Source organism: Cyprinodon tularosa, unplaced genomic scaffold, assembly GCF_016077235.1.
Source record: "Cyprinodon tularosa strain WSP-4 unplaced genomic scaffold, ASM1607723v1 ctg83, whole genome shotgun sequence".
NCBI classification, from domain to species: Eukaryota; Metazoa; Chordata; class Actinopteri; order Cyprinodontiformes; family Cyprinodontidae; genus Cyprinodon; species Cyprinodon tularosa.
Genome location: NW_024039596.1, coordinates 525,165 through 549,825, shown reverse-complemented (window position 1 = coordinate 549,825; position 24,661 = coordinate 525,165). Strand labels below are relative to the sequence as shown.

The 24,661-nt window shown below is 39.2% G+C and overlaps 1 protein-coding gene across 1 annotated transcript in view; it reads left to right on the top strand.

The window, feature by feature from the left end:
- Positions 1 to 24,661, top strand: part of si:dkey-22o22.2 (neural-cadherin) — a 254,121-nt gene that overhangs the window by 124,716 nt on the left and 104,744 nt on the right. The window contains exons 4-7 of the mRNA XM_038272450.1: positions 3,787 to 3,991; positions 19,123 to 19,234; positions 19,764 to 20,013; positions 20,894 to 21,036. Coding sequence (XP_038128378.1) covers positions 3,787 to 3,991; positions 19,123 to 19,234; positions 19,764 to 20,013; positions 20,894 to 21,036 — 710 coding nt within the window. The remainder of the gene's footprint in view (positions 1 to 3,786; positions 3,992 to 19,122; positions 19,235 to 19,763; positions 20,014 to 20,893; positions 21,037 to 24,661) is intronic.

The following is a 24,661-nucleotide window of genomic DNA, read 5'->3' as shown; positions in this document are numbered from 1 at the left end:
CTGAATTAAAGTTTTTGCCAAGTGGTTACCTAGCCTCGTGAGACCATCCTGATCTCGCGAGCTTTCAAGGTTTCACTCGCAGATCAGTCTGGAGACTCTCCGTTAAAGAAAATTTAGAGCCGTTCACCAAACGAACATCCAATCAGCGTTGGCTTTGAGGCGGGTTGAGGTGTGACGCAACGAGAAGCGCGACAGTTCAGTCTAAAGAACATGGTGGCTTCAGCCGATGAAAGTAGCGTTAGCGTGGCTATCGAGCAGGTTTTATCGGAATTACAGAGTATTTCTTCACTGAAAGAGCAAAACACTGATCTGGAGGCTTTTCTCAGAGGAAAAGTGTCATGATGGGATTAGATGTCTAACCCATATGCAGAAACACACGGAGTTTAGAGGAAAGTTCAAAAGGTTTATTGACAAAAGGTGTGAATAAAATGTGAACAGGAACTTGGGTGGTCAGACTGGACACGGCTGGATCTCCACTCAGGAGGACAGAGAGGTTAGAGGAGTTCCAGGTAAACTGCTGTTTATCAGATGATGGGGGAATACCTGCTTGGAAGTGGAACTGATCAGCAGGGGGGGGGGGGGGGGGGGGGGGGGGCTGAGAGTCCAGAGGCTAGTAGGCAGGCAGAGGGCTGAGGGCTAGCAGAGATTGAACTGAGTGCAGGCAGGCGGAGAACTGAGAGCTTGGCAGAGGCAAAGTGAGTGCAGGCAGGCAGATTCCAGGTTGAGGTCTCTCTCTTCAGTGTTTCAGGTTTCCAGGCAAGTCACGTTCTGAGAGACAGGGAGAAAACAATGTCAGACAGGTTCACAAGAATCAGGCAAGATCTGGTAGACTGGCTCAGGTTTTGCTGGTACCATTACTGGCAAACACTCTGGCGCTGGAGTGTCAGTCTCCTCCTCCTTAAGTAGGAGTCCTCTTGATGAGCAGATGGAAGACAGGTGTTGCAGGTGAGTACAAGCACTCAGGAAGGGATCCTCTGCGCTCTCTGGTGGGCAAGATGGACACAGCCTCCAGATCCCAACAAAAAGATGTTTTTGCTCTTCTCCCGACTGGTTTAGGCAAGAGTAGCCTTGCTTGTGGTTGTGTTTTCGTCGTCACTCTGTTAGTACGTCATATGCTTCGTTGATCTGATTGGTTTATTTGGCCCGTCTATCACCAACATAGCTAACCAGTATTTTCGCCCCTTCCCAAAATTACTTCAACGGAAGGTTTCCAGATGGATATGCGGAGCAAATCCATCTGCCGGAGTCAGGTTAGGACGGTCGTGGACAAAAACACATTTATAGGCTCTTCAGATTGATGCGGAAGTTCTTCTTTAAGGAGGACAAACCCTAAACTTCCACAATGTAATGGTTTAGGAGATAACTAGTGTTATATTGGCTTAATCAAAGTCTGCATCTACATTTATAGGGAATCTTTGGAAATTCTTAGATATTGATGTCCACAGGAATCATCAGTCAGTCTGATTGTTTGAGGCTTCTTGCACATTTGTTGCCAATAAACTGACAGGGCTGGACATATTAATGCTAAAACTATTATTCAGAGTCTATAGGCTGCAGCTTTTAGTTATCCAGTGGGAACATGCTGTATGTGCAGTGGCTATGTAAAGTGCCACACTTGTATGATATAAATAAATGCTAACTTATAGTACTGTGAAAAAGGGTATTTACAGAAATTCATGTTTTCCCTTCCACACATGCAATCCCTTCATTTACATTCCAGTATTATAAAATATTTATGGCTTTTGTGAATATGGCTGTGTTGGAAAAGGACGTTTTTCTGCTTTGCATTTCTTGTGATGCATGAGAAGATGAGCCCCGAAGAGCGAGACAAAAGAAAAGAGGAAGAGGTAGAATAAGGATGGCAGAAGGGAGAAAATAGAAAAGAAGAAGAGGATGGGAGATAGAGCGATGATGAGGAGTAGAAGGAAGGAGGTGGGATGGATGAAGAGGACCCAGATGTGGCCTGAGGCTGAGAATTTGAAAGTGTGGCAAATTCAAATATTTATTAAAAGTGAGGTCTGGATAAACATGAAGGGGAGTGTGTGAGTGTGTTGAATCCCCCAGGGCTGCTGGCGCAAAGCACATTGTATTAATATCCAAGTATCCATGCCACCCTCTGAGCGCTGTGTGGGTGTATCTCAGTATGGGTTTTTTCGGTGTCTCTGCTACCATTATATGGCTTTTTATATGCCCTCGCATGTGTCTGCATGCATGCGTTCCTTTTTTAATCAGATTGATTAACGGGCTCTAACCATGGCACCTTTGAGCTCAGAATAAACGGCCGAGTTTAAGAGCAGCACCAGCGTGTCACTCTTCACTCAATGTTTGGAAACACAGATGTAGAGCTGCTTGCCTCTGACCTATGTCCATGTTTACACTTTAGGCAAGACAAGCCAAGTTTATTTAAAGGACGCTTTTCACGCTTAAAAAAACCCCAAAATGCTTCAGACAGGCTCAGATATCTAAACAACAGGCACGACTGAAATAAATGAGTAAACACGGAGTCATGATTATTTATACAAACAAGTTAAAATACACTGTTCCTATGCAAATTTTTCAGCACAGTGACTTTTTTTTTTGTTTGGTTGCCTTTATTTTGTGTCGGCAAAAATTGAAACCAGAAATATAATCAGGATATGTAAAAGCAAATGTAAAGCACATATCTAACGTGAATAATGTTTGACAATGAAGAAAAACTGAATATCATTATAAACTTTACCTTATCTTTACATTATATAGGTACGGAAGAGGATTAGAGCAAAAAAATAAAAAATAAATTTACTGATTTTTAAATTTTATTTCAGTTTAGTACGGGGGAAAAAATCTGAATTCTGACTTTTTTCTCAGAATTCTAACTTTAATCTCAGAATTCTGAGATTAAAGTCAGAATTCTGAGAGAAAAAGTCAGAATTCTGACTTTTTTCAATCTTGTAGAGAAAAGTCGAATATCAGTCTGTGACTTAAGCTCCAGAGGCAAAGAGCTCTAGAGATGTGATGCTTTCACTGAGAAGGCGGACTGAACCATAGATGTCCGACATCCTTTAATCCTGCAGTTCCCACTAGCTCCAGCTCTTGTCCTGATTCCTTCATTTGCTTACTTTAAAACAAATTTACAGATTACTTCAGGGGCAAGACCATTAAGGCATTTAAAAATAGCTTTTAAAAATGAGAAATTTATAAAATTTTCAAATGTCATCATGTTGTATTTTTTAATAATTTCGCAGTGATGCCACTTCGGCGGTTTTTGATTGAAATCAAAAATATCTGCAACAAGCTCAGTGCCATATGCTGCTGCGGGAGGTGTCCTTCTCATTATGCTCACATAACTAAAATACATTTGATTTTTCTTTAGATATAGACATAGACATAGATACATTAAATTGGTATTTAATGTGTATCAATAGGTCCTTTCATCATGCAGCGGCAGCTTTCAGGTGGCGGCGGGGCGGGGCTAAATAAGCACAGGACGCATAGCAGCATTGTTGTAGATTTGAACCGACACATTACACCCAAAATGCCTCCAAATTTTATTGATTTTTGTTTGCCTAATTAATGATCATCCAAATGTTCATCTAGTTTTTGTCTCGTCTCATAAAAATAAAACCGGTAATAACTAAGTCAAAAATGTATGTTGTTTTATTTTCAACTTGATGTCATGTCTGTCATGATTGTTGTGTTTGGAAGTGGAAAAGCTGGGACTTCAGAGACCTGAAATAAGAAACAATTATCATTTTTTGTTCTTCTAAATTTTGTAACCTTTCTTTGTGTCTTTTATTTTACGGTCAGTGTTGCTGTGGTTCAGGCCATCTCCTTCCAAAAGAAGAGTCTGTCCTACATGCTACTGATCAACCCTGGAAACCTGTTCAGCATCAACCAGGAAAGCGGCGCTCTGAGCCTCACCAGGTCTGTCGACTACGAGAGCGGTCACAACCTGCACACCCTGCAGGTCCGAGCCTCCGAATCCGACACCGGCCTCAGCAGCGCCGCAGAGGTACTCAGTTTGCCATTTCTCACAGCTCTGGGTTCACTGATCCGTACTTTAATCTTGTTAAAACAGTGAGAGAAATATTTGATTCTACAGCGCCGGATACAGCTGCCTTAACCACATCTATGGCAGACCCTTTTATTCATAACACAACCACATTTTCATGGCTTTAAGCAGCACAAGTAGGGTCAGACTTTATATATATAGCCACCTGTAATGTCTGGCTTTTATTCTCCCAATTTTTTCACACTGAACATTATTTTTTGCATATTTTCCCACTGACACTAAAACTTTGTTGGGACTTCATGTAACAGACCAGTACGGAAGAGGATTAGGGCCACTGGAAAGAAAAAAAAAAGTTAGCTGATTTTTTTAATTTTATTTCAGTATAGTATGGGAAAAAAGTCAGAATTCTGAGAATAAAGTCAGAATTCTGAGAAAAAAGTCAGAATTCTGACTTTAATCTCAGAATTCTGAGAAAAAAGTCAGAATTCTGACTTTTTTTATTGTCAGAATTCAATCAGAATTCTGAGATTAATGTCAGAATTCTGAGAAAAAAGTCTCAGAATTCTGAGAAAAAAGTCAGAATTCTGACTTTAATCTCAGAATTCTTACTTTTTTCCCATGTTAAACTGAAATAAAATGTAAAAATCAGTTTACTTTTTTTTTTTTTTTTTTCAGTGGCCCTAATCCTCTTCCGTAGACCAGAGCAGGAATGGGTGACGTTTTAATTTATCTAAATTTGTTATACATAAAAACATAAAAAATGAGTGGTGCCCTTGTTTTCTTAACTCTGATCCCCTCGAATAGAAATAGCCAGTTCAATCAGACTATATAAAAAATAGGGTAAGCCTGCACTTCAGTTATTCTAGTATAATGTTCTAATAATCTAAAGTTAGCACACAGCTTTAGTCGCTTCAGCTAGTAACCACTGATCAGGCCCGAAATCTAGGTGTAGTACTGGATTCAGACTTGAACCTCCAAAAGCATTTAAAGACAATTACCAGGTCGGCTTTCTATCATCTGAAGAACATTTCCAGAATTAAAGGACTAATGTCTCAGCATGATCTGGAAAAAATAATTCATGCGTTTATTTTTAGTCGAATTGATTACTGCAACGGTGTTTTCACAGGTCTGCCTAAAAAGTGGATCAGACAGCTGCAGCTGAACCAGAATGCTGCTGCCCGTGTCCTCACTAAGACTAAGAAAGTAGAGCACATCACCCCAGTTCTAAAGTCCTTACATTGGCTCTCTGTATCTCAGAGAATAGACTTTAAAATACTTCTGTTAGTCTATAAATCTCTGAATGGCTTAGCACCTAAATACATCACAGACTTGCTATCAGTGTATCAACCCTCCAGACCACTCAGGTCTTCTGGCTGCAGCCTGCTCTGCATATCTAGAACCAGAGCTAAACATGGAGAAGCAGCATTTAGTTCCTATGCTCCACTTATCTGGAACAAACTTCCTGAAAACTGTAAAAGTGCGGAAAGCCTGAGTTCCTTTAAATCAAGACTAAAAACACATTTATTTAGGATTGCCTTCGACTGTTATAGTTAAACAGTTCAACTAAACCATATTTTCTTTATTCCAACTGTTTTTAATATTCTTTTTTGTTTCTGCATTTTTTATTTTTTCCTACTTGCTTTTATCTTCCTGTATTTTAATCATGTAAAGCACTTTGCATTGTCTTTGTACTGAATTGTGCTATACAAATAAATTTGCCTTGCCTTACCTAATGTTAACCTGGACTTTACTTAGCAGGTAGAGGGACTAACAAAGTCAATGGAAACAGTTTAGAATCAATCAGATAACAGCAGATGTGATGCAAAGGCAAAATTCTTTTAAAGAAAATTTCATTTTATGGCTCATATTCTCCACACCTCTTGGGGCGAGCTTCCCTCTAGAGCCGCGGTTCTCAAAGTGTGTGGCGCGACCCACTGGTGGGGAATTGAGACGTGACAGGTGGGGCGCGCCAAGTTCCGGTGTGTGTGTGTGTGTGTGTGACTATAAATGTAGAATGTGTGAGAGCAAACTGTCCTTATAGCTGTATGTTGCCGCTTTTTAGACCAATCAAACCCACAAAGTAATCATTACTAGCCTACATGCAGTCTAATTAAAAGAACATTAGATATGAGAAACATTTCACCTGGAACTGAAGTGCCAAAATAATGATTGACGTGACGTCGGCATATTATTTGTAACAGAATAAACTTTCGCTCCCCAGTGTTGCCAACTCAGCGACTTTGTCGCTATATTTCAGACCCCTCCAGCGACTCTTTTTCAAAAAAAAACAAATCTAGCGCCTTTTGGAGACTCTTACGTGAAAGCACGTATCGTTCCTTTTCTTGTCCTCCAGCGGCAGGTGCTGCCGTGGGGCGCCTCCCCCGTCCCAACCCCGTTCTCCCCCGCTATTGCAGGAGTCCCTATCAGCGCTGCAGTCAGAGCAGAGACACAGCATGTTTAACTTTTGCGTCCAGACTGCAAATAAAGCGCACATGCGCCGGGATTGACGGCGCAGGTTGATCATAAATAACTGAATTTGAAATATTTTATCTTAAATAAATAACGGCGTTTGATTCACACAGCCACATGTTCATGTTTCTGGTTAGGAGTGGAGAGCGAGTATCCACTCATCGGGCAGAGAGCTGTGTGCATTCTTCTTCCCTTTGCCACATCATATCTCTGTGAGATGGGCTTTTCAGCTGCTGCTTCAATGAAAACAAAATACAGATCTCAGCAGAACATTGAGCATGACTTGAGAGTGGCAGTATCAAGCCTGCAACCCCGTTTTGAGAAACTGCAATGCAAAACAGGCTCATTGCAGCCACTAATGCAGGGATAAATAGACCTGTCTTGCCAGATGGATTTCACTTCTTTTCTTTTATTAACAGATTGCAGAGTGGCACTTTAATTTTTTCTATCTTTGAGCTTGATACAAATTTTGACACAGCTGCATTTTTATTTTCTTTATTTTTGAGCTTGCTGTTATTTGATGTAGATTTGTATTTAGATACTACTTGTTACTTCAATAAAATTGGAACATTTTAAGATTGTTGAATATTTCATTAGCATTGTGTTGGGGCGATGGGGACAGGCGGGGCTTGAAAATTCCCCCTTGTCCAAAGTGGGGAATGACAGAAAAAGTTTGAGAACCACTGCTCTAGAGTAAGGAGTGAAAATGTATTGCTATTGGTCTGCTGGAAATTAACAACAACATCCTATCAGTCAATATATGCATCAAAGGGAGAATGTTTGCATTGGGCTTAAAGTGAAGAAAAAAAAGAATGTATTCATGAAATTCAATCGGAAAAACAGAAACTGAAAAATATAAAATCTGCACACAAAAAAATACATTTGAAAAAAAATTGAAAATCCATATTCTGTAAAAAAAAAAAAAAAGAAAAAAAAATGAAAATAAAATGTTTACAATTTTAATAGGAAAAACCTAAAATATAATCTAATGCAAAATGCAATCTAAAATTTCATTTTTAGATTGCATTTTTTTTCCTTTTTTTAATTACAAAATGTGATTTTTCCAGTATCCACTTACAAATCATGTTATTTGGAGCACATCACAATAATACATAACCATGCACACATAAGTAAACACAGTTTAAAGGAACCGTTTGACCTAACAGACATTTGTTTGGACTCTGGGAGGAAGCTGGAGTACCCAGAGAAAACAACACATGCACGGAGAGAACATGCAAACTCCTTACTAGAAGACCTAATGCCAAGAAGTGAACCCAGGAACTTCTGCAAGGCAGAAGTGCCTCAAATTGCACCACCGTGCAGCCGATTCTCCATTCATTCAAACTATTTAGTGAAGAAGAGCAGAAGACTTTCTAGAACCTTACTGTCTAGCAGGGAGATATATTTTAAAAATGCAATTAAAACCATGAATGGAACAGTTCCTTTAACTTTGCATTTATGCTCAAACTCAGAGGTCCTTGTGTTGCATAAACTCCCAATAAAATGTATTATCTTTGTGGTTGCAACACAACAAAATGTGAACTGGTGTGGCATGTAAATGCAGAGATCCATTATTTTTTGACACAATCATCTGTATTTGTTGTCAACCAATGATAATCCTACATTATGTCCAGCATGGTGAAAGACTTTCTCCTCCTTTCTTCATCAGATTTGTCCTTCCTCGGCTGGTTAGCGATGGTGTTCACCCTGTTAAGTGGTCTGGTCTTTTTGCAGCTTGGAACAAAATGTCAACCAGGAACTCTGATGTCACTATGACCTCTGTGTGTCGTGTGTGCGTTCGCACCTGTAGCTGAGGCAGTCTACTTGTGATCAAATCACCCTTGAGGCGCGATAAAGCCAGGCGTGAACAAGGTCATAAGCTTACTGACCTGTGATGACAGTCGCTGTGAACATGGTGTCCCAGCTCGCTTTATCACAGCTAATTCACTTCAGCCAGGAATGAAAGAGAAAGCAGTTTAAAGAAAAACAAATATAATTAATTTGACATAAAACAGCCAATAATTCAACACTTTATCAGCCATCTGTAGTTTCCAAGGTAACGTTTAAAGCAATAATTAGATATTGTTTTGCTAATGCTCTGTGTACAGTCTAAAACCTGTAATCAATCCCCGCACAACTAATGGCAAACGAAAAAAGTCACCAAATGGTTTAAATGAAAGGAGCATAGTCACATCAGGACAGACGCTTGATTGATTGATTGATTTTATTGATCTCACAGTGGAGAAATTTACTCTTTATATCAGCTCAAACAGTCAAAGAAGTAGAATGTGCCAAAGGAAGAAAAAGGTGCATGGGGATATATACAGTATATACAGTGCATCTACATATGACAGCTCTTTTTTTTTTTTTGGCCCGGAGTCTTTCTGCACGTCTGTCTTTTTGCATGTTCTCCCTGTGCATGCGTGGGTTCTCTCCGGGTACTCCTACTTCCCCCCACAGTCCAAAAACATGACTGTTAGGTTAATTGGCTTCTCTATTTTCTCCTAAGGTGTTAATGTGTTTGTGAATGGTTGTTTGTCCTGTTTCTCTCTGTGTTGCCCTGCAATAGACTGGAGACCTCTCCAGTATGTAACCCACCTCTCCTCTATGTAACCCGCCCCTGTAGACAGCTGGAGATAGGCACCAGCACCCCCCGTGATCTGGCTTTGGATAAGCATGATGGATGGATGGATGGATGGATGGATGGATGGATGGATGGATGGATGGATGGATGGATGGATGGATGGATGGATGGATGGATGGATGGATGGATGGATGGATGGATGGATGGATGGACTGTATATAGCGCTACTTTTTACAAACAGGGTGTAAAAATGTTTCACTAAAGGAGCTGCTCAGCTCCTCTACAGCCTGGTGCAGAGGGTGGAAGGTGTTGCCCATGATGGATGTAAGCTTGGAGAGCATCAAGGACAACATCTTGGTGTATATAACCCTACTTTATGATTCTGAAATGGTTTTTGGTCTTTATTTTATAGGCATATATCAATAACCACAAGCTGAATTGTTTGGAGCTTTGGTGTGATTATCCTGTAATTGGTATCACAGCCCCACTGTCAATGACAGTTCACCACCTCTGGCATCAACTTAAAAAAAAAAAATCTGAAGGTGCTGATTCCTAACTGTTAAAACAACCTGCTTTACATTTTATTGAGCACACTTATTCACCACATTGGCTAAAAATAGAAACAGGCTGCTGAGCAGTAAATTAACTTTTCCTGATGAAAACTCTCAATTTCAAAGCTGTGAACACAGATCTGAGTAACGCTCGCAAACATACATTCTGGCTCGATAAAGACTATAAACCCAACAGCAAATATGGACTTTTAATCGATTGTTAAACTATGCAAATGCTATGAAGCGGAGAGCTGCATCCTTACATACAAACAGGCAGTGCATTCACAGGAGGCTTTGAGTAATTCTCTCCTGTTGTGTCCAGATGGTTTAGGCAGAGCAGGAAGGTGTTCTGAACTGCCAGAACTACTCATTACTCTTTTTGATCTCAGGATTATGTTACACTTTCTGCTCTATAAATCCAATGTGAAATTAGTGAAAGGGCTGTTTGGGTTGGTCCTTTTAAATGGAACAAGCAGCTGATTAACTAGAAAATGGTGTCAGGGGTTTAGATGCAAATTCCCAGTGTTATGGCCTGAAAACATTTCATTTAGTTGTTTTTTTTAGTAAGCCAATCGTACATTTTAAACATAGATCAAATTCAAAACAAAAAAATTCTCTTTAAAGTCTATTTTTCCAAAGAGAAATAAAACCACTTAAACCCAATATGACCAAAAATGTAAATCCAGTTAAAATAAAACTGCTGCTAAATTAGCTAAAACTAAATCATAAATGATCCCTTAACCTTATCCTTTAATGTTATAAGTCGTATTTTTTTTGGGCCTACCCTATGTGATTTAGGTCCTTAAAGGAATAGTACACCCAAAACATGATTAGCCTTCATTTTCTACTCACCCCCATGCTGAACAACACTCTGGAGTACTTTTTTGATATCTCAAATGCATCTGGAGATCTGGGAGGCTTCTTGCTGTCTGCTGACATTCAAATAATGGAGGTCTATGGTGCCCGAGGCAGAAAGGTCCATAAAAGTCCACAAAAAACGTGTCAATATTCCTCCATACTGCTCGTCCAATGTATTCTAAGTGTCCTGAGTGGGTAGCATCCATAATTTACTCGAAACAAAGTCATTTAGAATGTTTTTAGAGCATAAACAGTAGTGTATAGGATTTCCTAGGATTTTCAGCATGAAATGTCAGCAGACAGCAAGAAGCCTCCCAGATCTCCAGATGCATTTGAGATATCAAAAAAGTACTCCAGAGTGTTATTCAGCATGGGGGTGAGTAGAAAATGAAGGCTAATCATGTTTTGGGTGTACTATTCCTTTAACAATCCAAAAGTAGAAAACTTAATTTTAGTATGAAAGCAGTCATGATAACACCCTTGTTCAAACTGGGCTTCAGTTTTTCTCTGCTACATTCCTCTTCATCTTGGCAATGTTGTTATTATTGGCATTCCCTTTACATAAGGATGTTTCCCCAATTCAATACAATTTGCATGATTTCCCGTTGAACTTGAGAAGTTTCTGCACATCAGGGCAACAGTGGCGTCAGATGTAGGAGTTTGCCCTGAAATCGAAGGATTGACGGTTCAAGCCCCGACTCTGACTTTCAGTGTCGTTGTCTCCTTGGGCAAGACACTTCACCTGCATTGTCTACTGATGGTGGTCAGAGGGCCCGGTGGCGCCAGTGTACGGCAGCCCCGCTTCTGTCAATGAGCCCCAGGGCAGTTGTGGCTACAATGTAGCTTGCCACCATCAGTGCGTGAATGGGTGAATGAATGTAGTGTAAAGCGCTTTGCTCAAGTCTCCTGACTTGAATAAAGGCGCTATATAAGTACATGCCATTTACCATTTACCATCAATAAGCAGTTTCAGTCTTGCTGTAGAAGCTCAAATACCACCAGTATTTTATGGAGCTCGATCAGTCTCACAAATACACATATGTGATTCATACATGCACAGGACAAGATCCACACATGCACAACAGGATTCACGCAAGCACAAAAAAAGTCACATACGACAGACAAGATTCACAGATGCACAGAACGACTGACACAAGCACACGATTCAAGCATGCACAAAACAAGATTCGCCAAGTATTTTTGGTCCATAAACAATTATAAATGAAATTACAGCGTACCAATGGTCTTAACTTAACTGCATTTGTGTGTGGATTTTTGAGACTCCCCTGATGAGCCTCCATACGCACATTTTTTTAAACATGGGATGTTTTCCCACCAATCGCAAAGCTCCCTTGTATAAACCAATCACAAGAAACTACTCCACGAGGGATGACTTACCCCCACATCCCACATCCTTCGTATCCGCTCCAGACCGCCTGCGCAAAGCAAAGCCTGCATCCTGCACAATTCCTCCTGTTCTGCTCCACTCCAACTTCCTCGGAGCTCGAGGAGAGAATGAGCTATATTATTATTTAATTCATGGGTGGAAAACATGCAGTAATGAACGCTTAATTTAATATGATACAAATAAATCTCACCATCAGCATCAATCACACGTTTCGTGGTCTTTGTAATAGGGATAATCATACAAAATTAGTTTGTTCTCTACCTCTAAACTCAGCATCTCTTCATCCATGTGTGCGATAAGAAGTTTCTTTTGAAGTTGTGAGATGCGTTCTTGGAAGCTGTTGTGACTGGATTTGATGACATTTTTAAGCCTCTCGGTATAAAATAAATATTTTGAACGAGATGAGAAACCTTGTTCCTGGTAAGTTGAGCTACCAATAGTTTGTATCCAATAATTTAATTAAACGGTCTTAGGTTTTGGGATTATATAAGAATTATGCTCAAATATTTAGTTACGGATCTGTCGGTACCATATTTTACTTTTGCAAAGTGGATCTTCTCGCCGTTCTTTTTCCTGTTTGGTGTGATTGCACCTGGCCGGACAGCAGTGGAATTAAAAATAGCTCAGCTCAGTATTTTGATGGGTGAACGATGGAGAAGACATACTGTAAGTGGACGGTGATGTTTGGAACAGTTCTAATTAATCTGAGTGCGCAAGTGCTCCGCACAACGTTTGTAAGCGGGGCGGAACGGAGGGGAGGATGTGGGATCTGGGGTAAGTCCTCCCACGTGGAATGGTTTCTTGTGATTGGTTTATACAGGGAGCTTTGTGTTTGGTGGCAAACCCTCCCATGTTTAAAAAAATGCATTTGTGTGTCGAGGCACGTCACGGGAGTCTCAAAAATCATCACACAAATGCAGTGAAGTTTAAAGACCACTGGTACATTGTAAATTAATTTTTTATTGTTTGTGGACCAGAAATACTTTGGTGGATCTTGTTCTGTGCATGTGTGGATCTTGTGTGCTTGCTTAACCGTTCTGTGTGTCTATGAATCTTGTCCTTTGTGTGTCTGGATTTGTTATGCTTGCGTGAATCGTGCTATGCATTTGTGGATCCTGTCCTATGCATGTATGAATCACATATGTGTATTTGTAAAAAATGTGTTAGACATATCTGTCTCCATAGTATTTTACCAGTTTTCAGATTGACATGTTAAAGTGGTTTTAGGTTCAATGAAACCAGTAAACTTTATCATAGACTTGTGCTGCACCCTGTCTAAAATATTTTAAAATTAGTGCAGCAACTTACCTCTATATCTTGACAATAACTATACATAGTATAGCACATAAAACTAACTTTACCTTTGTGTCCGATAGCAACATTGCCAGGCTAGTCACTAATGTAAGAAAAAACGTGTATATCACCAGTTTTCTTTTCATAAGAAAAAAAATCACCCAAAAAACTGGAGATAACACAAAAAATGAATTATGTTTCAGGTAGTTATTATTAGGGATGCACGATATTGGGATTTTGGCCGATATCCGATATGCCGATATTTTAAAACTCATGTAGCTGATATCGATATCGATACTGATGTTAAAGATGGACAAAAATAAGTAGTCATTGAAAATAGCAGTTTTGTTATCCATTTCTGACACTTTGAAAAATAATAAACTCAAATATATTTTCATATGCTGATATCAAATTGATTTTTAAAAAGGCGGTATCGATCTATTTTACTTTCAAAATCTCGTGAAATTTCATCGTTCTGTTACAAACTCTCGTGATATTTTGCAAATTCTTGTGAGATTTTGTTAGTAAAATAGATCGATACCGCGTCAATATATCAACATATAAAAAATATGGCAACATTTCGTGAATTTTCGGGGGATTTCGTAGCATAACGATGACATATAGCAATATTTCATCAGTAAAAGAGATTGATATGGTGTTTTTAAATGGCAATATATCAGCATATGAAGATATTGTGATATTTTAATGTATCAATATTTTTTCCCTCGTCTTTAATAGTTTTTAAGTCTGTAAAAAAGAAGTTTTTGAGGAAGAAGAAGAAGTAGTATTTTTTTTTTTTTTTTAGACTTTAGAAACTCAGAAGCCGATCAAATATCGGGTTAAATATCGGTGGGGTGGCCGATGTCCGATATTCAGTTTTAAGGCCGATACCGATAGGGGGTCGATTATATCGTGCATCCCTAGTTATTATTGACAGGTATTGCTGCACCACATCACTCAGGGTGAGTTTTGCTCACCATTTACCATTGAAGTGAAACAAATAAAGCTGTTTTTTTTTTTTTTTTCTGTCTCCCCAGATTTGTTTTTCTGAACCAGAAAATGTTATTATTGTTAAATGCATCATGAAACGCTGGGTTTAAAGTGAAAAATTGAAATGTTCTTGTTGTTTACTCGTGAATACTGTATATGCTGTCTGCATATAAGCAGAGGAAGCCATGCATATAAATCCGCTCAGCTGCCTCGCTGCTGCCCACCCTGAACAGGTGGTGCATTTGAGGTTCAGGAGGAACCCTGTGCTCAGGTGGCCATTGCCAGCGAGAACAACAATTAAATCAGGTTTTATGAGACTGAGGGAAAAAGCTTTAATGTTTTTGTTTCAGCATGTTGGGTTTACAAGTAAAGAGGTGAGATAAACACATGGAGGCATGAATTTATGGAGCAACAGAGAGAAATGGGTCAAATATCAGATAAATAGCTTTATAGCGAAACTTTCTGCACCTGAACACCTCTGCATCATGAACCAAGAGATTATGTACATTAATCATGGACATGAAGGTCATAGTAATCAATGTGTGTAAGCTATAATTAGATATGTTTCAATAAAGCAGGTTCAGATATAATTTGAGTTTTTTTCAGCTTATGCATCATAAAAAATCCCCCCTAATAAATCACTTTCCTTAAAAAAGTGGAAAAAGGAGTATTATCATTTTTTTGCAGTTTTAATATCTTAAATCCTTAGGCCTTAATAGTTTAATGGTGTATTTGTTTCTAAACCAGTTTATTCTGGGTTTGGGATCCTCACCAGTTTCTAATCTGAATCAAGTTTGAAGCCGTAACTTTTTAAGATAACAAAAAATTAATCTGCTTTTTACTGTAGCCTCTACTGCAGTGGACTACTGGTGTATTTTGATGGCTATTGATAATGTAGACATATTTTAGAAATAACAAATTTTAACTGTTTGTCCTACAGCTATTGTTGCTCCTAAAGAAAGATGATGTTAACTACATTTTGTTTATGTTGTGTACATTAGAAAAGAGCCTTTATTTGAGAAGGAAAGGTCCTTACATCCAGATTATACTTGTTCAAAGAGAAGAAGGATGTTCTAAGGTTTTATTGGCTTAGGATACAGACAAAGGAGAGCGGCATCGTCAATTTCTGGAACCCCCCCAACCTTTTTTCCCAGTAAATGGCGGGAATGTTTTTAGGTATATTGCATAGCCAGTATGTCTAATTTTCACTCGGTTTGGATTAGAGGAAATCCATTGAAGCTTTAAAGTGGATGGCTGCAAGTTTGACTCCTAATAGACGGTAAGGCCGTTTCTCAATTCACAAGAACGCGAGTACAGACTCGTGTTCTTGCTAAGTATGTTCAATTCAATTCAGTTTATTTATATAGCGCCAATTCACAACACATGTCATCTCAAGGCACTTTACAGTTCAACCAGATCATACAGTCAAATTGATACAAAGTTTTCTATCTAAAGAAAAACAGTTGATTGTATTGACTCATTGACTAAATTACAATCCCTCACACTAAGCATGCTTGTAGCGACAGTGGAGAGGATAAACTCCCTTTTAACAGGAAGAAACCTCCAGCAGAACCAGGCTCAGTGTGAGCGGCCATCTGCTGAGGCCGACTGGGGTTCAAGGAGACAGAAGCAGAGACACAAAAAGCAGCTGTAAAAGGCGTCCAGGAAACACACAGCCAGGCCGACAAGCTCCGAGCCAGCTCCCATGCCAGAAGATGAAAAGAGAACATGCAGGCAGTCACAGTCAGAGAAACAGGACTACACTGGAAAACAGGCCGATTTCCAACATCTATAAACAAAGGTGTTGATGGCAGCAGCACAGCTTATATTTCTCTCCAGGATGGAGTCACAGCCAAACAGGAACAGACCAGATGAAGCTACTATGAGAAAAAGCAGAGAGAGCAGAACGTTAAGAGATTGTACTAACAGATTCTGCAGAGTGGGAGAATAGAGAGAGAAGGAAGCAGAATGATGAAATAGGGGTCCCTATGTCCTTTTCATGAGAAGAACAAAGGAAAGTACGCTTGGGGAGAACAGGAGCACACAGCATAAATATGGGTCAATTGGAACAGAAGAGTACCACACTCTCAGCTCGTCATGAGCTACATTTCACCTCAATAATTTTTTTTTTTTTTCATGTATTAGCGGAATAATAAATATCACAGTCAGATAAACACAAATCAAATGAACATTTTGGCAAATAAAACAAAAAAATCGCCATCAGAGCCACAGTACTTCACTGTGGTTAGCCCTGGCTAACCGCACATGAGAAAATGAGATTGCACAAGTACACATATTGAGAAACGGCCTAAGTGTCCCACCCATGTTCTGTACTGTCTGCCAGCCATTTGCCAGGTCCGCCAATGCTAATGCTAACCAAAACAAATATTTAACTAAAAAAGCTGCAATTGCCCCTCCGAGCCTCTTTGCTTCCTTAAGTCGACACCGATGCTCCGAACCTTGATCATTGTTTATGCTTATTTGGCTTCTTTTTTGACCGGCTTCAATCTGAGAAATGTAACGCTAAGAGGAAGCCTTTTAATGTTGATGTTGTCATAGTGATCAGACTTAAATATTTATATATTTCCAACCTATCAAAATGAATAAAATAGCCATATACACTCTTTTTCAGTAAAAATTTATACTTTTATTTTACACCACTTCAGACTTTCTGTTCATATTATTTATTTTTGTTTTTAATTCTTCTTGTGATGTAACCGTTATAACTGACTTATAACGGTTTCATCACAAAACTCAAAATTTTCAATTAATTATAAAAACTTTAAAAACCGAAGTGACTTTATGAAAAGCTTAAATGTGCAGACATCTTAGAGGACCACTTGTGACTCATAGCAAACATGTAGTCACGTTATGCACTTCATGTAGCTAGATAGAAAATATAAGACCTTCATGACTGTTTCATGTTAGCAGTGCAGGACAGTAGTATTTTCATAAAACTGTCCAAATGACGGCTAAACTTACTTGCCTGACTCAAATAGCAATGAAGTTGGTGGGAGTCAAGAAGCACCCCTAACTTCAGACCATCTTCAATGCAACAATAACCAGACAAGCCCAGAAAATCATCTCAGACCCCACTTATATTCTTTATTCAGAGTATCAGTTTCTTCCTTCAGGTCGACGTCTTAGAGTCCCTGCCTGTAGATTGAACCGCTATAAGAACTAATTTGTTCCGCTTTCCATTAAAGCAATAAACAGTATCAAGCAGTAGATCGTGGAATAGGCAATGGTGTTAAATATGTAAACTAAACTGACATGCTTTTTTATTTATTCATTATCTAATATGATATAATTATATAAAACTGTAACTGGAGCGTGTAACAAAAGTAATTTCCCTCTGGGATTATTAAAGTATTTCTGATTCTGATTCTGATAACAGACTTTTTAAAGAAGGGTTTTTGTACATTTTTTTCCCAAAATAGTTTTATTGTGAATGTAATGTAAATGGTAAATGGCATGCACTTATATAGCGCCTTTATTCAAGTTAGGAAACTTGACCAAAGCGCTTTACACTACATTAATTCACTCACACACTGATGGTGGCAAGCTACATTGTAGCCACAGCTGCCCTGGGGCTCATTGACAGAAGCGGGGCTGCCATACACTGGCGCCACCGGGCCCTCTGACCACCATCAGTAGACAATGCAGGTGAAGTGTCTTGCCCAAGGACACAATGACACTGAAAGTCAGAGTCGGGGCTTGAACCGTCAATCCTTCGATTTCAGGGCAAACTCCTACATCCAACGCCACTGTCGCATTTAACATGCTTCCTTATGTATTTATTTATTGTGGTGTTTTTATGTGTGAATGCAGTGTGACTAGGGTTGTCACAATACTAAACTTTTCAACTCGATACCGATACTAAGGAAAATATTCGATACTCGATACCATTTTCGATACCACAAGAATAAAAACTCCAAATTTCAACAGAAATATTTTGATTAATAATTAAAATACAATAAGTAAATACAATAAACAATAAGAACAATATTTTGAGGTTGTTTGCTGTGCACAGTATTAAGCAAGCTTGATAAAAAAACTTACAAAATTAAAATAAAGTTTTCCTTACTTGGATATGCTTTGCACACATAGCAATGACACTAGCCAAACTGGTTAAGAAGCAAAAAGTGCACAGAATTATTCATTCCCAGAGTGTTCAGAAAGTGCATTTTCCTCTATTCTGCACTTTAGATGAATGAGTGTTTAGGTGCCACTGGTGGTGGCACTGTATCGATACTTTTGAAAATGAGTATTGTATCCGGATACAACATTTCAGTATTTTTAATAATCGATACTTTTGACAACCCTAATAGTTACTGGTAAACGCTGTTTTCCCTGGTTACTCTTTGTTGCCCCCTAGTGGCCCTTTCCTTTCCCCTTGGCTCCTTTCTAGCTGCTTCTGTCCACACCTGCTCCCAATTAACTGATTAATCCACTCTTTGTTCTGTCTCCCATATAAACTCCTCGTCTGCAGTTCCTCAGTCCTGGATTCTCTTAATTTCTTCTTGCATGTTTCTCCTGAGTGTGAGTGTGAAAATTAGCTGTTGAACTGTATCCGCCTTGGTTTACCTTCATTATTTGATGATTTATGCTTAATGTAGTTAAATATGAAATTAAATCAAACTTTAACATATTGATATAGCAGGAATGTTTGGTGAAATATTTCCTCTGTATGTCGAGTTATAGATTGAACACTAGTGCTTATAATCAGAGTGAATCTGAGTCTGTTTATGAGGACCAATAAGGATCCTATTCATTTTTGTATCCCTGTGGTGTCACCCTCCTCTTCATTTGCCTTTCCTTTTAAAGGCAAATGAAAAGTATCAATACTCAAAAAAGTATCAATACTTTTGTAACACATAGTTTGGACTATGTAGCAGCCAGAGTCTCTACCCAAATCAAATTTCCTTTGGGACAATGAATTCGTTGAAGAAAAATCTAAGTGAGCTCTTTTCTTCAGGTTGTTGTCCACATCACGGATGAAAACGATTGCACCCCAGAGTTTCTTCACTCCATCTACACCAGAGATAACATCCCTGAGAGCGTCGCAGCTGGAACCTCACTGCTGCAAGGTAACACCACCGAACCAGAGGAGATTGCTGCAGGAGATCCGTTCCTTTCCGCTATCCTGTTGATGCTTTCCTTTTATTAATCCATATTTGTAGTTTTTGTTCTTCTGGTCTTTATGCTTCTTCACTCTCTACCCTCCATTGTTTTAAAATCCGTTTAAAGTTTAAAATCTTAGTAGAACCTCAGAATCTATCTCTGATTTTAGGTTTGTGTTTTATTAATTTTTTTTTTTTCATAATTAAATCCCAGGTCCAAAAGCTTCTCTTTCAAACAGTTTTCTATTTGTTACCTTCTTTTTTATTCCATCATCTTTTTATTCCTCTTTTTTCCACCATATTTTCTTATTCATTCCTCTTTAATTCATTTCAACCTTTTTCATTTCACATTTTCAGTTTATGCCTTCCTTTTTTTGTTTTTAGTTTTTACCTTTTTCTCTGCTATGTCCTTGCCTCACTCTTTTCTCTCTGTCAAACCTTGTCTTTTTTGTCCTTGATATTTTTTAGAATAAATTCTCCCGCCTTTTCCCCTCAGTTCTCGCTCGTGACTGTGATTCCGGCGTGAACTCGGAGCTCTCCTACTTCATTCCGAGTGCCGATTTTGACATCACTTCCGGGGGCGTGGTCAGCCCCGCCCGTCGCCTGGACTACGAGCGGCCCAATCACATCTATGAGTTTGTAGTGGTGGCGGTGGATGCGGGGACGCCTCCTAGAACTGGGACGGCCTCTGTCCGCGTCCGTGTGGCCAACACCAACGATGAGGCGCCGGTGTTCTCCCAGAGCGTGTAAGAATCTTCCCCAGTCTCATCATTCGTTCATATCTCCTCAGCTTGGTGTGGATTCAGTGGCGGTTCTAGACCAAATGTACCAGGGGACCAGGAGGGGGCCAGCCTGTTTTCATGGGGGCACAGAAAAGCATGAAATAAAAAACAGGGCAAGGATTCAAATATATTAAGAGAGCTGCATGAAGTGAAATTTCTTTTCAATTAGGTTTAATTAAAATTCTATGCCTTATTCGGTTAATATGCGTTTATAATTTACGAATGTTACATATTTTTAAATTTTCTATAAAATCTGAATGAACTAAGTTTTTTTTTGTTTTTTTTTTTTGAAAAACTTTTAGCAGATGAAATATGGGATTCTATCTCAATACGACCAAATCTATCACCTTATTGTTTTTAAATAATTAGTAAAACAGAATATGTAAAGAAGAGCTATCATTAACCATGTCTGTTCCAGCGCATATCATCATTAGAATTTCTTTGATTATTATGTCTTCAGTACAGGGGCAGGGACATGATTTACAGGGGCCCTGGCCCCCATTGGCCCCTGTCCAGAACCACCCATGTGTGGATTTCACTTTGCCTAATAATAAACGTTTGAAATCTGCCCCTCTCTATTTTTCACTCCTTCTGTGTGACTCTGTCATCCACAGAATCCATCTGCTAATTGATGTGGTTTTAAAATCAGATTTTATTTTTAGTCCTGCTTCCCTCCATCTGTTTTCACCTCATTTTCACCTCTTCACTCGATCCAATCTGTTTCCTTCACACTGTCTCGTGTTTGTGTATTTTTTTGCACTTCTTACTAACTTTGTTTTTACTTTGTGCCATATGTCACCTCTTCTTTTCTAATGATGTGTTTTTGTCTTCCCACTTTGTGCAGCTATAAGACGTTCCTCAGCGAGGACGCCGGTCCTGACACGCTGGTCGCCATCGTTCACGCCAACGACCCAGATGGGGACGCCGTCTCCTACGCCATTACAGGTGGCAATGAGGACAGCAACTTCCAGCTTGATAACCAAAAAGGTAGCATGAAAACAACAGATGCTGAACAACCCTGCTGGTTTTATTTCTCTAAATATTACAAAGCAGCTCTGAAGCAACTTTAAAGCTCTTCATAACTTTTTAAGACGATGCAACCATTTGCTTTGTGGAAAAATAACAAAGTATTCGAATTTGTTGATGACCTGCAGCAAAGATTTAATAATGATTATTTAATGAAGTAAGCAGAATTTGAAATAAGTTTGGTGGAATGCAAAAAAATTTAAATCCAAGTAAATTTTTCCTAAAATTACTGCATATTCTTTCTTTTAATATGCTGTTCAGTTAGACACTTTGCCAATGAGATAATAGAATATACTTTTAATGTGACGTACAGGGATTGGACCCAGAATTCAAACCAGCACAGGTCAGTTACGTTTGAAACAAGCTTTATTTAAAAAATAAAAAAACACACAAAAAAAACAGGAAATAACCCATGAAAGTCATTATGAACACCTATGAGACACCTCAGATTCTATTTATTAACACTTTTATTTTAATAGCGGCAAATTAGGGCCAAATCAGATGAGACACATTTTAATACATTTTTTTGGACAATTCCAAGCAGAGCTGTAATTTTGGCAAAGTGTAGCCAAATGTGCAATAACTGTGTTTTTTGTGATTGTGTTTTTGTAATGAAAGGGAATAGGGTCAAATAAAAGTGGTGATTTCCATTGCAGAGCTCCTGCATATAACAGAGCTATTCAGAACTATATTTAGGCTGTCTGTAATCAACTGCATCTAAAGCTGTTCTTAAAGAAAGCCATGTGTGAAGGAGGGAAGTGACTATAACCTGTTATGCATGGAGAGAAATATGTGTGATGGTCTAGCCTCGATCAATGCCCCAGGCCCTAGAACTGGTGGGCCAATCACAACGCAGAGATGTGTTTTTTGGACGCAAAGGGGGCGGGGTTTTGAGGGCATGACAACAAAGCTGCGCAACGCTAGAGTAAGCACAGCAAGGAAGATGGCAACAACCATTGAACAGTAGCATGCACTGCGGCAGCAGCAGCGTTGTTGCTGTTGTTCAATAAAAGTACGTTTTAAGATTATTTGAGGTGAGAATATTAAAGTGTCACTATATGGTCCATTTACCGATTTAATAAGTGATTGAAAAAAAATTATTTCCGAAGTTGCGAAGACTGCGGCAGCCAGCGGACCTCCGACGCTAACGGCAGCTAGGGCTAACCGCAGCCCGTCTGCAGTGGCCGTCTCTCGGCATAGTCGTGTGTGAAGGACCGCTGGCTCTGGCGATTTTTGACTCAGCTTTGGAATCAGTTTTGGAAGGATTAGACTTGGGGTTTTCGTTGAAACGTGAGCAGAAAGAGGCTCGACGCTCATTCATTTTTAAGAAGGATGAATTCGCTGTTTTACCGACAGGCTGTTTGTTTTCCCCTCCCCCACCAGCTAACTTCGTCACATCCAGTTGCGCTCATTGGTCAGAGCGTTGGCCAATAGGCACAGACGTGGTTTGAAAAACAACGGGTTGTTCTCATCAACAATCTTCCAATGTGTCATTCATCAGGGCCAGACTAAATTACACATTTAATCTCACATTTAGTCTGGTTTATAAGGCTAGTGAAAAGTCTCTATTTAGAAGAACAGATGCCAGTCATAAGAGGCAGTGTCATATAGTAAAGTGCCATAAATGTTCTTTAAAGTACTGTAAAACAAAATGACTCTAGCAACTTGTTTAAGAAATTTTAAAGAATTCTTCTTTTTAATATTTATGAGTAAAATAATGGACTGTGTTTGACAGAAAGAGAAAAACTGAAATAACCCCTTTAAGATGCATAGTAATGTTATATGCATGTACAATGTTTATTTATGTTTATGCTTTTACCAGACACTTTTATCTAAAGCGACTAAAGCAGGCATTACTTGAAGGGTCTTGCCTAAGGATTCCCACTGGCAGCTCGTTCCCCCCAGCGGGTATTCGAAACCAGGTATGCGAGTCGGGTGACTTACCATTTGAGCTAGCCAGCCACACAAAATGACCAAATACCGTCTCAAGATGATAAAATAAGATTGTATGGACCAATTGATAATGTTTAGATAATGTTTAGTCCTCTTTGAGACTAAATAGAATTTCAGCACCGGGGACAGGCAGACATAAACAGATGTGGCGCCATCTGCTGGTAGTACCACATAACTAACAGAAAGACAGCTCAGTGTGGTCACAGACCAACCAATTCTATGTAAATAAACTGATCTACAGCATTTTTCTATAGTTCTATAGAAGCTTCCTAAGGGTTTCCTATCAGAACATCAAGAAAAATATAAGAAAAGAATAAGAAAAAATCTATTCCAAACAAATGCAAACATTGACACAGCTTCAATGTAAGAATCTATCTTTCTGCCTGCCAATCTGTATATCTACACTTTTTGAAATTAGGCTGTAAAGGCTAAGAATTGCATTGCCACCACAAGCTGCGTTTCCATTAACCTTAAAATGGCACAAATTTTTATTGCAAAAAGAAATTTGCTAAATTGAATCAATGGAATTTTATTATGAAAAAAGGTTTTAACGCTTTAACGAGGTGGTTCTTCGGTCAAAAAGAAATTCTTATGTTTTGCAAAACTGCGATGGAAACTCTTTTTTTCCCCTTCTCACGAGTTACACTAACTGCAGCTGAACCGTACTGCCTTTTAAAAAGACGAGGAAGACGACCAGAAGAAGTTGGAGGATGATGGCGCCCCGCTAGCCTCGTGAGACCATCCTGATCTCGCGAGCTTTCAAGGTTTCACTCGCAGATCAGTCTGGAGACTCTCCGTTAAAGAAAATTTGGAACTGTTCACCAAATGAACGTTCAATCAGCGTTGGCTTTGAGGCGGGTTGAGGTGTGACGCAACGAGAAGCGCGACAGTTCAGTCTAAACAACATGGCGGCTTCAGCCGATTAAACTAGCGTTAGCGTGGCTATGGAGCAAGTTTATCGGAATTACAGAGTATTTCTTCATTGGAAGAAGAGCAAAACACTGCTCTGGAGGCTTTTCTCAGAGGAAAAGATGTTTTTGCTCTTCTCCCGACTGGTTTCGGCAAGAGTAGCCTGGCTTGTGGTTGTGTTTTCGTCGTCACTCTGTTAGTACGTCATATGCTTCGTTGATCTGATTGGTTTATTTGGCCCGTCTATCACCAACATAGGCCAAACAGCTAACCAGTATTTTCGCCCCTTCCCAAAATTACTTCAACGGAAGGTTTCCAGATGGATATGCGGAGCAAATCCATCTGGTGGAGTCAGGTTAGCGCCCCGCTAGAGCAGTAGCTGAAAAATTGAAACATATTGTTTACATCCGCCGCTGCAATGAGAAAAACATATCCATGTGCAGTTTTTATTTTTTATTTTTATTTTATGGCAATACTGCAATTGCGAAACTCGTACTTCTTGGAATCTAATATTTTTTGCCCCTTTTTCACACTGAATCTCGGACTCATCTTTGTTTCCGCATTTCCCTGGGAGGAGCTAACTGGCTTAGCCACGGGAGGCTAATTCCTTTACTCCCTGCGCACAATCATGATATTGTTCCTCCTTTGTTATTGTATATATACACAAACGGCTTTATTTATAAACAAGAATAAAGGGTTAGGACACAAAAATAATAATCTGTCA